This window comes from Ixodes scapularis, unplaced genomic scaffold (assembly GCF_016920785.2).
Source record: "Ixodes scapularis isolate PalLabHiFi unplaced genomic scaffold, ASM1692078v2 PGA_scaffold13__105_contigs__length_92229423, whole genome shotgun sequence".
Taxonomy (NCBI): Eukaryota; Metazoa; Arthropoda; class Arachnida; order Ixodida; family Ixodidae; genus Ixodes; species Ixodes scapularis.
Genome location: NW_024609839.1, coordinates 38,315,595 through 38,330,681, shown reverse-complemented (window position 1 = coordinate 38,330,681; position 15,087 = coordinate 38,315,595). Strand labels below are relative to the sequence as shown.

Sequence of the window (15,087 nt, the reverse complement as noted above, 5' to 3'; positions counted from 1 at the left end):
CTTAAACGGTTTCTACAGGCGACAACGTTGGAAAACTCTACGTGGACTTCCGAATTGAGCAAATTTCTAATGGCCTATAGGGCGACACCTCACTCAACGACAGGGAAAACGCCCTTCGAACTACTCTTTGGAAGACCTATGGGCTACCTCCTTCCCGATTCCGCAGACACTAACAACGTGCCACAGGAATGGCAACACAAGGATTACGAAAATCGAAAGAAGCACAAGATTTACGCAGATGAACATAGACATGCGAGAGCCCACAACTTCGAAGTCGGAGATCGGGTACTGTGTAGACAGCCTCCGTCGAACAAGCTCACTCCCCCTTATGACCCGCAGCCATATAAAGTGATCGAAATCAAAGGGACGCAGGTAACTGCTCAGAGAGATCAGAAAATTATCACAAGGAACTCAAGTTTCTTCAAACTTCTTCCCACGAGTGCGAAGCTCAGAGCACATAATGAATTGATCAATGCGGATGATGCTGAGGAAGAAAACGCCATGAACACGCGTCATACTCACCCTCACCAGGAAGCTCAACAACACATCGACGTGGGGGAGAGACGAGACCTGCAACCCAACGAAGCTCAAAGATCCAGTGAAGGACCACGTCCGACTCCGGAATTTGAACAACAGCTCGACGTGGAGGAGGACGAAAGAAACCAGCGATTCCTTGAAGCCCCTGACCCTGATCTATCAGGAACAGCACGACCGGTCCGTACAAGGTACCCTCCTACAAGACTCAGGGACTACGTCTGCTCCTGAAAAGCGTTTCGCTCTGTTCATTTCTTTGCTCCTCGGGGGAAGTGATGTAGTGATGTAGATTTTATGTTTGCGCGTGATCACCGTATATAGCGGCGGCGACGAGGAAGAGGAGGGAGAATAAAGCCAGTGAATGGGAATGGCTGCCCGATTCTTATTCTGCCCACCGCGGTAGCGCTCTGTTTGCTCAGCACACTTGCAACGCTACAGTTAGCTCAGTTGGTAGAGCGCTCCACCTGTAATGGAGAGGTCCCGGGTTCGATACCCGGACCAGGCGGATTTTTTCGATCGCTCACCAGTCACCTAGCTGTGTTTTGGAGATTTATGTTTGTCCTTTGTCCCTCTTGTTCCCCTTCTCCAGGGATTATTTTCTTCATCAGTTACTCAGTGTTCTCGTCGACAGCACTGCGATGTTAAACGGAGACAACCGATACCCAGTTACTTCGCGCACTTTGCATCTTACCTTTGTTGTTCCTGGAGTCACAATTCCTTCGTCAACCGCACATGACGGAGAATGGCAAGCTCGATCAGCGAAACCAAACGCCGCTCTCGAATGAGCAAACTTGAAGCCGCTGCTGATCGCGTAGCGTGAAAGAAGGTTAAATCGCTTGCCACCAGATGGCAGGGTCAAGCATTTTGAACGGCTCAGCGGATGAATCTCTTATTAAAAAGCAAACGCTCGATCATGCCGTAATTATTTGAAAGCCCATAAATCAAGCCGCTCCAATGCGGTTCGAAGCCATGAGTTTGCTTCCCCGCACGGCACGTCGTAGCCTGTATTTCCATTGTAGTATTTGTTTTTTTCTATTTGTGCTGTTCGCGCAAAGCTGCAATTGCCGTCTTGAATTAATTTCTGTAGAGCGGATATTCACTCAGCTGGAAGTGATGCTTCACGGGCGGAGAAATCGCTTTTCGATCAACTTGAATGCAGTCAAAGCCGCGATTCGAGCAACGCCGTGGTGAGCTCGAAACCTTCTAGCGCTCATCCCAGCGCGCCACTTGGAGGGCAGTTTCTCCAGGAACCGTAGTATATTTAAACAGCAAAATAAAGGGTATACCTTCTTTTTTTTCGATTTTACCTACTATTGTTTTTTAATGCTAAAATTTCACACTGTAAATATACCTACTTCCGTCACGATTTCGTACTGTTGTCCTTGCCCCAGAGCGCAATCGCTCTCGGGGACGAGACAACCGAGTCACATTGGCCCCTGTACGATAGGAGCTTACTGTTCAGACCAGCGTTCCAACATGACTATCCGCACGTCGATTGATTGGACCTAATCCCTCAAGTGGTATTAAACTTTTTAATGTAAAGCGGAATGTTAACCTGCGACACCCCGCCCCCTCCGATCACGGCCCGACCAGCGGCATCAATGCCCGACAGTTTAGAATCTCGTCTTGTTGTTACCCCACTGATACGCGAACACACGGTCACATCGGCGATAATTCCAGTCTTCTGTTCACAACCCACAATACTGCCATCACGATGTTGCTGCTAAGTTGCTGACACGCAGAAATACAGAACCACGTTGATTGCCGGTTGGCGCTCGGCATCGGAAAACAGAACCGAACTCAGCACGGAAGGCACCCAGCGACATCAATACCCCAACAACCGAACTCAGCACGGAAGGCACCCAGGCAGCCGGCAGCAAAATGTGCCTGTCTTGGACGCAGTTCCTGCGATCACAGTTTATCATACACAGTTTGCCCTTGTAGAATAAGCCTGTGGTAATCGCAAACCACGTGATCGAGGGCCTTGTGTGAATAAAAGTACATTGTAGAACTAAACTCATTACATATTACTCACACAATATAAATTATATTCATAACCAAATAATTCAAAAAGAGCGAAAGTTTCTTAAACAATTATTTAGCTCGTAAAAGCGCCCTCTCACCACGGATGGGGTAACTAACCACATTTTATGCTTCGTTTTTATTGTTTTGCTTTTCAAGATGGCGGCCCCCATGGTATTTTGTGTACCCGCTTCTCGCGTCCGCTTGCGTTGCGTTTTCGCTTTATTGTGACGTGCGCACCACTGGACGACGATCACAGATACTTTATTCACACAAGAGTTATTTCAAGCAGGCAAATGTTTATTTTCGCTCTACATAGTACAATTTACACGAAAACGTTACAAACAGCACATGCAATGATGTGGTTGCTGACGGGTATTATCGAACAGACACGGTAGTACAAACAGTTTGAATATTAGCCTTCAAGCTATGTGCATAAAAAATGATAAACCTAAGATCAACAAACATAGTCTAAGCAGGTAGAAATAAAGTCGCAGTAAAGGTACCATGCAAAAGAAACTGCACAGACGCGACACTGTTTTACATAACGGGTGCGATTACAAACCATATGCTTTAACAGTAACTACAGGCTAATGTGGTAAAGAATAAAGCTGTGTTTGGAGGTACATTTGACCAGCCCGTCCTTTTCCCCCCAAGATGAATGGTCAACAGACCTGGGGGGCTATGTTCGACAAATGTTTCGTTTCTCCTATAAAGGAACGGAAGTGATGAAAGTGACGATATTGCGTCCGATTGGTTAGAGGCTCAAATGATGAAAGTTCCCTCTTTCGTCATTTGAGCCTCTAACCAATCAGGCGCGGTATCGTCACTTCCCTTACTTCTTAGGAGAAACAAGACATTTGTCGAACACTGCCCCCCTGGTCAGTTTTCTATGAGATATGTTGGATCTAGCCAGTCAATTTCTTCAGCACAATGTTTAGCTGTTAGGTTCAATGACAGCGCGCCTTTACAACTCTCCGTCTCCTGATCTGCCTAACGGGGCTGCTGGCCCTTCGATAGAAATATCGCCTATCATCCACAAACCGTAAGCACCTAGAATGCCACTTTCTGACTGCAGCATCACCGTCGAACATGGTCGTCCATGGAAGCAACCTCCTGGCTGAGCATTCTTCACTCGTCGCCCTTGCCAACAACCTCACCTAATCCCATTATTGCTGATCACTGGTGATGCACACCCGCCGGCAATATGAAGGTGAACACATACCTGGATTCTTGCCTGTTTTACGGCTCCCTAAAGCTATATTAACTCTCAACGTCTCAAATGGTACGTGGCTTGGGGTCTAAACTTTGCGTTCTAGCCCTCTTCTAGAACAGAGCTTGTTTCAAAACTTGAAGGAGCGTCAAAAACAAGAAGAGGGCTGTTCACCTTCATATCGCTCATGGCCGTACCTTGAAACTCCGGCTCACGTCCCACCTGCCCCTGCTGTTCCCTGTCTGTGTTCGACAATGTCGCCACTCTCCATTGCGACGTTTGTGATTTGTGGTTCCACCAGAAATGTGAAGATGTACTCTCGCTTTTTATAGACGCCTCTCCTCATTATCAACTGAGTGGCTCTGTGCGGCGTGCCAGCTCCCACCCCTGACCGATGACCTCTTTCCATCCCCTAAGCAGCACGGAGCCCCTGCATACCCCACCATCATCGCCAGCTCTACCAAGTAGTTCTCCGACCCGCCTTCGGCAAGCGACATCGGCAGCGTTCACCGTTCGCACGACAACTCCGCGTTTGGCATAGTTGTCGTCTCAAAAGTGCTCGATCGGAATCTACAGACTCCAATCACATTTGGTTTTCCAACGTTTGCTTCCTAAAGAACAACCTTCCTGACTTTGAAGCGCTGAAGTAATCTTTCCCGAATACAATATTCGCTGTGCGAGACATGGCTGGACGCCTGTCTTCGGTGGGTAATTAATGGGGAATTAATCAATCTCGCACAATTCTCTTTATTCCAGCAAGACTGTCCCTCCTTGGGGCGAAGGCGTCCGTCCTCGCCATGCCAAAACACCTGCCCTGCCAACGTCTCGACAACCTCACCCCTCCGGGTCTAGAAGCCATCTTTGTCGAGGTATTTTGCAAATATGGAAAGCTTCTTCTGGTGTCTACCTACTGCCCATCCTCCCTCCGTGACCAATCGTACGCCCTCCTCCAAGAGAGCCTCCAGCGCGTCGACCCCAGCAAGTTCTCTGCACTGTTCATCTGATCCACTTGATGACATGCTGTTAGACGTATTGGAAACTGCTGGCCTCACCCAACTTCATGACGCTTCATTCTACATTTCTCAAAACAGCAAAGCTACATTCCTCGACCTCGTCCACACCAATAATCCCACCTTATCCTACTGCTGCACAGTGAAATCCAGCCTACCAGGCAGTGATGATCGCAGTGCTCTCTTCACCAATATCCATTGCTCAGCCCCTAAGCGAGGTCATCAAGCCAAGAAGTTCCAGCAGTTCTAAAAAATCGATTCCTCTCATATCAATCAGCTCATCCACCTCGCTCCCAGGTTCATCGTGTTTGATCACCCATCGGCTGACGAGGCCGACGACCTCTCACTCAACATATCAGCAATTCAGCACAAATATGTTCACTTTAAGGATCAACATGAGGCACGGCAGCCTTCCATGAATGACAAAAGAGATTGCAGTCTTAATCAGACGTAAACACTGACTATTCAAAAAGTTCCTCTAAATCCCACTTATCTTAACCAAGCCCACCAGGCACGCACCGAAGTCAAGCATCTCATCCATATCTCCCATAACGATTAGCTACAGCAACTAGGAGCAAAAGCAACCTGCCAGCCCAAACTCTTGGCCATGTTTTCACTATAGAAAAACGAACTTTTCCACGCGCCGGTGTTCACACATCACGTCAGGCCCTATCCTAATCTTGACGACATAGCAGAGCTCTTCTCTTACCATTTGTCTCAGGCTGCAGAATTACTTGACCCTACCGCACGTAACCTCTGTCCCACCCAACCCACAACTCTGCCAGTCAAGGCCACACCAGCGACCACACTCTCTTCCATGGTCATTCTTCAAAGTGAAACCTACAAAGCCCTTGCCTTCGTCAACTCCTCTCAACACCCTGGACCAGACAGCCTCCACCCTGCATTGCTGAAATGCTGTGCTGGCGGTATCTCCCCCGTCCTCGCTCGCCTCTTCAACGATTTTCTCTCCCACAGCTCTGTTCCTAAATCCTGGAAAGCTCCGTCAGTAATGCCTCTCAAAAAGGGACACAGTGCCCCCTCAAGTCTAACATCTACTCATACCGACCAATCTCCATAACATCCATCGTTTGCCAAACAATGGAGCCCCCACCAATACGATTTCCGCCCCAGCAGGAGCTACGAATCGGCCCTTGCAGCTTTTACCCATTCACTCAGCACCAGCCTCGACAACCGAACTCCGTGCGAGATCATCCGGTTAGACTTCAGAAAGGCTTTTATTAGCGCAGACCACAGCTTGCTCCTATCCAAACTCCAACAGATGGGAATCTCCGGAATGAGCAATTAAAAATTTACTTTTTCACAGCACTACCTTATTCTTCAAGGGCTCTTTTCGTGATTTAGCACAAACTGGAAACACTACTAACAGGTAGGGTGTCCACTGAGCTAGGTTATGTGTGTCATTGCGTGTCAAAGGGGCTTTGAGAAAACTAATTGAAGAACACTTTGTCCAAGCTCAAGAGAAAAAAAATCTTGTTCTTGACCACTGGCTAACACAACATGATGGCAGCAACTGGTTATTGTTGTTTTCTTCCGGTGACTTCAGAACGAGGTCTACTGGCACGACAACCAGCTTTGGTTGTCGTGCTGATGGGAACAGCTCCAGTATTCAGGAGCTCGAAGTTACAATTGCCAGAACTGCTCCACAGCTTGCATGCCAAATGCTGAGACCACTCGTACAAAACAGGACTAGATCTAAGTCGTCCTCACAGTTTGCAACCTGGTTCGCAGCTTGCAACTCCCTAAGGTTTTCCTTCTCAAGTGTCTCATAGATGCCGGAAACTACTATGCGTCGGTGGCACCCCAGAAACTCCTTTTCAGACTAATGACTTAAAGGGGTTTTCAAGAAAGCCCTCCCTAAGACAGATTGCGATGTGGAAGAGCTAGAGCCCTCCCAGCCACTGTTTTTTTTTCCAGATACGCAGAACTGCCGTTACTGCACTTACCTAACCATTTACGCAGTTTGTCATACGACGAGTTGCAGATTATTGTCAAGTGATCACTTGTGGCCTTCGACATTCCTAACTGCATAAGAGATCATAGAATAGATGCCAGAACCCTCATGAGGAATGTTATGCCGCAATGTCCATTTCGGTGGCCACATTACAGCTATAATCTGTTTCAGCCCAATTTTACAAAGAAAAAAACACTGCCGCCCTTTTGCAGCTAATCAGAGCAACGAAGCAAGTTTTGTGAGAGCTCTCCGTAGGAGGAGTATACTCCCACAATATGTTGTCCCGTCTCTCAGCCAAATGTTCCGGTTGTCTCGTTGGTGCCGTAGCTTCGGTAATGCCCTGTAAGCTGCAGAAGGATGAGTCAACCTAGTTCCAGTAACAGTTCACCTCACGTACGAATATGACCAGAAAATGCTCATGCCACCCAAGGATGAGGGTCGACAAATTTCCCAGCGTACGGTCTCAGATTTTCTTCTTGTGGCCCAGATGATGAGCTGCCTCTCGAGTTTTCTCACTTCATCCCCCTGGTTACTGATGGTCCTTGTCTCTGGTGTCCGGCCCTTGCAGCTTGCCTCCACACGTTTGTCGCCCTCGTGGTATTCGCTGTGATTCTCTAAGGAACCATAGTACTGGAACAAGAAAGTAATAGCATACAGTGAATGGACGAAGTGAGCCACACCTTATACTCAGGAACAGATCAAGAACTACGTTTGGGTGGGAGGGGGGGGGGAGGCAGAAAATTTATAAGGATACTATTCTCCCCTTCTTTCGTGTGCACCGGGGGGTCCAGCCATGTCAAATTGCCCTTCGAGAAGGGGGAGGGGGGGTCGACTTTGTTTGGGGGGGCGGCCGCCCCCGTTGCCCCCCCCCCCCTGGATCCGTCCTTGCTTATACTTCTAAATTAGATAAGTACTGTGGGTCTTACTGCATGACGTGCCAAGCGGAGATAAATTATGTCTGGAGCTTGATGGGGGGAGGGGGCAACCCTCTGGGTATGCCAGAAGCTGCCATACCCACAGGGTATCCTGAGGAGAGGGAGAAGACAGGTATGAGTCCAGGAAATTGGCATGTTTGAGCAACACTTTTTTTAGAGGTGCTTTCCCGTTAATTCCCTTCAAGGGACATCCACCTGACTAGTTAATTCAGAATTATGTTCAATGTACCCAGTCAACTTGCTTAGCCTGTTTGCAAATATATAACAACTGGTAAATTCACTTTTTATAATGTTCCGTTTTTTTATATATCTTATGTTATGATGCCAACTTCTCTTTTATGATTTTACAGATTAGCAAAATCCCAGGTTCGGTCCTGATCCGCGCCATTTGCCACGATATTTGTATTTTTACAGTGGTGTGAATACGTGGAGGTTGCGCGTGAACAAGCAATTCATTACGTTCGACCGTTCTACAAGTCACGTACGACGTACTTACATACGACTAAGAAATTAACTGAGTCACATACACTGCGTGGGAGAAAAGACGATCGTGCCATGGCCTGACGCGAAGGACAGCACGAGCACTTTAAAATGTTTGCACTCACCAGCAACGAACTTGAAGCGGAATCCCAGAATCTCGAACGGCAAAGTGAGTCCCCTTTTTTGGGGCTTCTTGCCTGAGCAGGCCCATTTAGAACACATTCATAGCGTGATTCGGTAACTTACGTGACATTAAAACGCCAAGCGACGATCCAACCGAACGGGAAATGTACTAGGAAAGAGAAATTCGCAGAAGAGCAACACCGACAACGCGACCGGCGACGTTTAGAAACATGGCTTCGGTTAGGGCAATGAACTTTTTAAAGCTAACGGCAACAGCTCGATTTTTTCTTTCCATACTGGTTTATCATTATCACCTAGCTTATTATGTTTTCTAAAAATATTAACATTAACGCACTCAATTTAGTTAATTGCGATTCTTTTTTACCCTGTTTTTTTGTTTGTTTTTGTTTTACACCTTCAGTTGTCGCCATCCGGCTTGGGGAGCACTGTGTATACGCGATTACCGGAAGTGGCCTTGAGTGGGACCACTGGTTATGAATTCACTGTGCCTGCGATTTCCATTACGGCGAAAACGTCGACACAGTTCCGCGTGGTTTCGCTACTGTAGTTCCGTGCCGCGTGAGCCCCGCAATCCGGAGACGGTCATCTTACCCAGTGTAACGTTGCTGGCACTGCTCCGCAACTTCGCTGTTTCTAGCGGCTTCGTTTGCTCGTTTGATAAAATTAGTGATAAAAACATCAATGCAACCGAAATGTTCTGCACGTTTAGACTAGAAGACGGAATTACACGCGGCCTTCGCTGCCGCTGAAGCTCAATTAACTCAACAGCTATTTATTAAACAACGTGCGCGACCTGCTCGAAAAACGAAACCGAAAGACGATGAGTCGGGAGGGCGAAAGTTTTCTCCCGTCTGCCTGGAGAAGGAGAAGAACGTTTCGTTCCTCCCCTTTTCTCGTGTCCGCTTGGGGGCGCGTCAGTAGAAGGGAGGAAGACGCGCCGTTGGTACTTTTTTCCTCCATTTTTTCTTAGAGTGTGCGCTCCCGACGTTTCATGATAGATTCGGTGGCTGTTCCCTCATAACAGCTCCTTTTTTGAGAACCTGGGGCCGTACGTCCAGCATCCTTTCCGTGGCCATACTATGTCCAAGGTCGCTAAACTCGTCGGGTGCTAGGCCGAGTCCTGTTGGGACTGAGAGGTTGTCCGGGCACTTTGGGTACGGCAGGGAAACGAGCCAGGACAGCGACTCATGTGGAGGCCGGACTCGGGAAGGACCAGGGAGCAGGAAGGGTGTATCTTATATAGGTAACTCTGAATATATACATATGGACAGATTACATCATTTGACGGGAGAGCGCTTGAGAGCGCTCGAGAACACTGTTAACAGAGCACTGTCGAGAACACACGCTAGCAAAAAAAAAAAATTGGTTTGCTCTGTATGCTTATACAGCCTTGATGGAGATACGCCACAACGGGTAATCGCGGTCTCTTAGCTGTACATGAGAAATTTCGCCAGTGCAGTACAACCGCTAACCTGGGATTTTTAACTTGCATCACGCAGTAGTGATCACACGAACGCGTGCCGGTACGAAACTCATCCAGGTCAAAACGGGCGGGGGAGGTGGGGAATCGAACCCAGGAGGTTCCCAGCGCAAGCTTTCGCTCCACGCTCCGAGCTGAGACGCGTTAGCCCACTCGGCCACTTCCTTCCCTCACACGCTAGCAGAGGCCTGCTACTCATTTTATAGACCAGTGTCCGCGCCAATTCCAGGGCGCCGCCATGTTTATCTACACTTGCGCCACCACGCGGAGAGAACTGGCAGGCAGGAGGGGGGGGGGGGGGGGGGGGGCTGCGTTGCTTTGGGGAGCTGGATGCGGCAGGCTGTCCGAATGCACCGGCACATCGTGAAAGATGTCTTCACCAGAAGCCTCCGCGACCCGTTCTTCAACAGATAAGATGTCGTGAACATTCGAGAACCCATCTCGATCGAGAAAACAAGAAAAAACCTTTCTTGTCTTAAATGTTCTCGGTGTCTGCTGACCCTTGACATCCGCGTTTCAGTCCGGGTTCATTGCGTAGTAAATATTTCACTGCCGCTTTCTTGTAGCTTTCAAATGCTTGATTGTCGGCTTCTTGTATACGACATTACATTCGTGGTACGGTGGAGACCGATTTTCGCGATCTGCTTGCCTTTCTGCGGCTCTGCCGAGCCGAAATAAGTGGGAGGCGTTTACTTGATCGAACGCCGTTTTAGCGAATGAAAACGAGACCACGACGTTTCATCAAACGACTAGCGAATGGGTCTAGTTCCATAGACAGCTCGGATTAGCTTTCTTTTGTAATGTGCCGCCTTGTCTGCCGCCGTGAAGCGGCGAAAACGAGGGCTCCGAGTGTGTTAGTACGTGCCCCCCCCCCCTCCCACACACACACACACACACACGCTGTGAGCGTCTGGGTTCGAAACTATTAATTGCCAGTTCTAAAGGATAGTACTTACTTGAAGTGGGAGCTGGAATTCTACGAGGTACCAGGAGACACTTACTATCGGGCAACGAAGCAGGGTGCCTGTGGGAACGGAGTCTAGGAACGCTACTGATTAATATTGTGACAGGCGATCAGTTATGAAAACAGACGAAACTTCGACTCGTTTGTTCAGAAGTTCGCGGTGATATTTTATTAGCCCTCGTTATAGCACACCAAGGATCTTAGGCAGTGAAATTTACATCACGCAGGCTCGTCCGTCGTAGTCAAATGAGCGCAGTCGACGACGAAATGTAATGAGCTACTAAGCTTCACAAGGTAAATTCCCGCGAGAAAGAGTTTTGTGGCAGTCCAAAACACCGATCCAGCAGACGCACGTACGTACGTTTACTCCGGACTCCATGAACCCGATGGCGCAAGATCAAAGCGATCAAAGAGCACCGCCGCCATCGCCACCCGGTTTACTCTGCACTTCGCGCGACAACGGCACTGCAACGGAGGGCACTCACCTCGGCGTTAACAATCTGCGAAATAGATTAATTTCCCACTCTTGAAGCCATTCCAAATGATAAATGAAAATATCTCGGCGTTGTAGAACATCTGACGACACAACTGTGCCGAGCGCCTGCTCGGCGTCGTTGTTGCTCGTGCAGGCCTGCTTATTTGTAGTTGAGACGATGATTCCACATCTTTCGTGCCACTCGCGGTGCCTGCGATAACTTCGAAGGGCAGGGGAATCTTCTCACGAGGACGTTGAAGACACTCAACACCGGAGCCACCAAAGCAATCGCACAAACCGTCGCCATGTTTGCTTCTTCGTCACTCGCGGCGCGATCAACTCGTCGCGAGATGTTTTCTGGCTCGGCTAGATGGAAACCAACAGCGGCAAAGTGGCGTATGGACACACGGCTCTCACATTACGGGCACTATACTCACATACCGCGGTAAACAGGACCGATGCCGGCGAAACTGCAGTCGGCACACCAGCGAAGCAGCCCTCAACGGGAAGCGGCGGTGCAGGCCGACGCAGCCCCCCCTCCCCGTGAGCGTCTGGGTTCGAGATTATTGTTCGCTTTTGCTCCTTGCGGTCGAGGCTAAAAAGAGCACTTCCGGACAAAGGTCTGTCACCTTTCTCAACATCCCCAGTAGGGAATCCCCAGGGTTCATTGTTTGTAACGTCCAGGCACACCATTTCCCTCTCCCTCGCACTCAGCCACACGCGGCACACACACGGAAGGGCCGGACATCCTCGGCCGCGGTGTCGCCGGTCAATGTCGGCGGACAATGGTGCATCGAAGTCGAGGAAGGCGGAAGACATCCATAATCCCCTTCTTTCCGGAGCTGTGGAGCCACCTGGTGATATTTCGGCGAACTAGTAGAAACCTGGTTTGAGGGTAAGAACGGATTATCGCGGTAGGCAAGCACGACCGCCATTAGGCTTGATTTCTTCCGCGTTTTCAGGTACTTTGTGCCTACACGTGAGCTCCTAGCCTATCCGCTGCTCTTCGGGGACCGCGAGCGATGGCCGAGGACGAGCGCATTCCGTTCTCGTTTCAACCGGACCGCTGGACCGAGAAGCCTCCGCAGTTCACGAGCCTGTCGCAAGACAAAGTCTGGCGGTATTTGCGCCGAGAGACCGACTCGTTTTGGCAGGTCAACCGAGGATGGGCCTTTAAGGAAGAAGGTTACGTCCGTAACGTGAGATGGAACGCTTCGGACGACTCCCAGATATGCCTGGTCCGGGCTATCTTCCTGCCGTCCATAAAGAAGGCGCTGTACACCGTCTCGGCGTGGTTTGCCAGTGGCACCGGGCGCATCATGGGCGGCAGTTGCAGCTGTGTTGCTGGGTGAGTGATGCTTAGCTTACAGATGACATAGCATGTAATACTAAAACAAAGTATTATATAATGACAAATTATCACGGTACGTTCGCACTCGCTTGTCAGACAGTTAATCAGAGTGATGCACGCCGGTGCGAAGCTCATCCAGATCGAACCGGGCTGGTTTGGGGGTTCACTCTGCTCGACGCGCGACAAAAGCGTTTACAAAACGCCCTTATGTTCCCCTATTTCCCCGAAGTGCGAGCGCCTTGGTTCAGATAGAGTGAAGAATTAATGCACGTGCGTTTATATCAAACACGCGTAGTCTATGTGCGATGAAAACCGGCATGCTCGCTTTGGGGCAGTAGAATCTGACGAGTTTATTTCTGTGCTCATTGTTAGTAGTTATGGAGCTGCTCATTTAATGTTGCCCTTTTATATTTTACAGGCTCAGCGAGACCTGCCATCACATTGCAGCACTCCTACTGACTGCAGAAGAGAGCTGCAATGCAAGTGGCACTTCCTGCACTGACATACCCTGCATTTGGGCGGTGCCTCCTCAAGGTGTGTACATTAGAGATTACTTCCAGATACGCTTGAGCAACACCAAGCGTTAAATTTCTGACTGTCGATGGAGGGTCAGGCTCACTTCTGTCACTTTTTTAAATATGTAGACTCGACCATCCACTCCCTTTTGGGCTCTATAATTACAGCGATGGGTCAATCGCTCGAGGTCGCTTACACCTTCCAAATTAACAAATACCCTCTACATAAAGCAGTTTGAGCGATTATGCGCCATCCGCATGACTATGAAATGTGAAACACAGATGTCACACATCATTAGAGCTGGGCAGCACTGACAGGTGAACCTTTCTCGTTGCAGCCAAGAAACCTGCTCCTCTGCAGCCGCTTGCAGACATCACACTCTGCAAGTATTTGGTAAACCGGTCAGTGAGGGAGAAGAAGAGACGATCCTACAACCCCTGCGAGGCTGTTGGCGGTGCATCGTCAGAGCAGATCCAGGCTCTGCGGGATGGCCTCCGCATTCGCACACCAGGCCTCTTATGGCTCGAGTTCAGTGGTGTCGAGGAAGCCCGACCAGCGAGGCCACCACTGCCAATAGCCGACGATGAGGACCTGTGGAGCAGGAACGCCCGGGACGCTGTCTACAAGCACGCAGAGTCCCTACCTCCACTGACCGACGAAGAGTGGGCAGAGGTCACGCGGTCCACCATCGGCCAAGCCGACAACCCCAGGTGGCATGAGGAACGGTGAGGGCGAATCACAGCATCAGTGTTTTCCAAAGTCATCAAGTGCGTGAAGCCAGAATATCTGGTGAAGGGAATTTTGTATCCCAGCCCAGACTCTGCAAGTGAGGCCATGCGTTACGGGAGGATGCACGAGGGCGAAGCCGTTGCTGCCTACGAGCAACTCATGGGTGCGCAGGTTGACTCTTTGGAGGTGCACGAGACAGGGCTCCACATCCATCCTGTGTACAGCTTTGTGGCTGCCTCATCGGACCGCATCGTTACCACGGATGGCGAAGAGGGCCTTTTGGAGGTGAAGTGCCCGTCATCTAAGGTGGGGCTAGCACCTCTGGAGGCGTGCAAGCAGGACAAGGAGTTTCGCTGCGAGGAAGTTGGTGGAGAGATCCGCCTAAAGAAACGTCATGCCTACTACTACCAGGCTCAGGGTCAGATGGCTGTGACTGGACACAAGTGGTGCGACTTTGTTGCCTGGACCAACAACAAGACGGTCGCCCGCTCTACGCACACAGAGACCATCGTTTTCGACGAGAAGTTTGTCGAGGGTGAGCTCCTGCCAGGACTGCTGTACTTCGCTGAGCATGCCCTGTTTCCGGAAGTCCTGACTGGCCGCATCAGGCGACGAAGAGACCTCATCGCACTCGGCCGGTATGTCTCCTACAAGAAGTACTGCGCCGGCTTCTATGTGGTGGAGGATGGGCCTGGCCTCAAGAAGTAGCTGCGGAAGCTACAGTGAGGGACGTCTGCACCACGCTGTGGGCTTCCTGAACCAAAACGGCTCTTTTAACAGCTACACATTTACGCACCTCGGATGGCATCATCTGTGCAACAACTCCCGTGTTTCACCATGATACATGCATGGAAACAAGACACACTTCAACAAATGTCGAATATAAAGTGAAATGCCAGGTGTGCTGCTTAGGCTCACAAATTTTATTGCAAATATAGAAACTAAATTGTGGATGATCATGATTTAGTAAGAGTAGTTCTTTAGACTTGCACGATTCTAAAGGGGTCATGAATCAATTTTAATGTAAAAAGAATCTGCAGCTTCTATCCTTTATTTTGTCCACCTTAGTAAAAGATTTAACACGCCCTCTTCCCTCGAAATGTCGCAAGTGCGCTGCGTAATCGCAAAGGGAAATATGGACTATTTTCTGACCTGCAGCCGCATACGGTGGCCACGGGTACCACGATGTGTTGTTGCGGCGGGTGACAGTCACGTGGGTACAGTGTACTGAGTTAGGAAGTTGATCAAGTATCTGCTCAATT

General features: G+C 49.6%; 1 protein-coding gene across 1 annotated transcript; it reads left to right on the top strand.

Moving 5' to 3' along the window:
• Window positions 1-13,930: 13,930 nt before the first annotated feature.
• LOC115331285 lies at window positions 13,931-14,533 on the top strand. Its single transcript, XM_042289612.1, has one exon. The coding sequence runs from the start codon at window positions 13,931-13,933 to the stop codon at window positions 14,531-14,533; it is 603 nt and encodes a 200-aa protein (XP_042145546.1).
• The last annotated feature ends 554 nt before the right edge of the window (window positions 14,534-15,087 follow it).

What these genes read in the sequence shown, in the direction of transcription:
- LOC115331285 (XM_042289612.1), top strand. Translation starts at nt 13,931, where the DNA reads ATGCGTTACGGGAGGATGCACGAGGGCGAAGCCGTTGCTGCCTACGAG.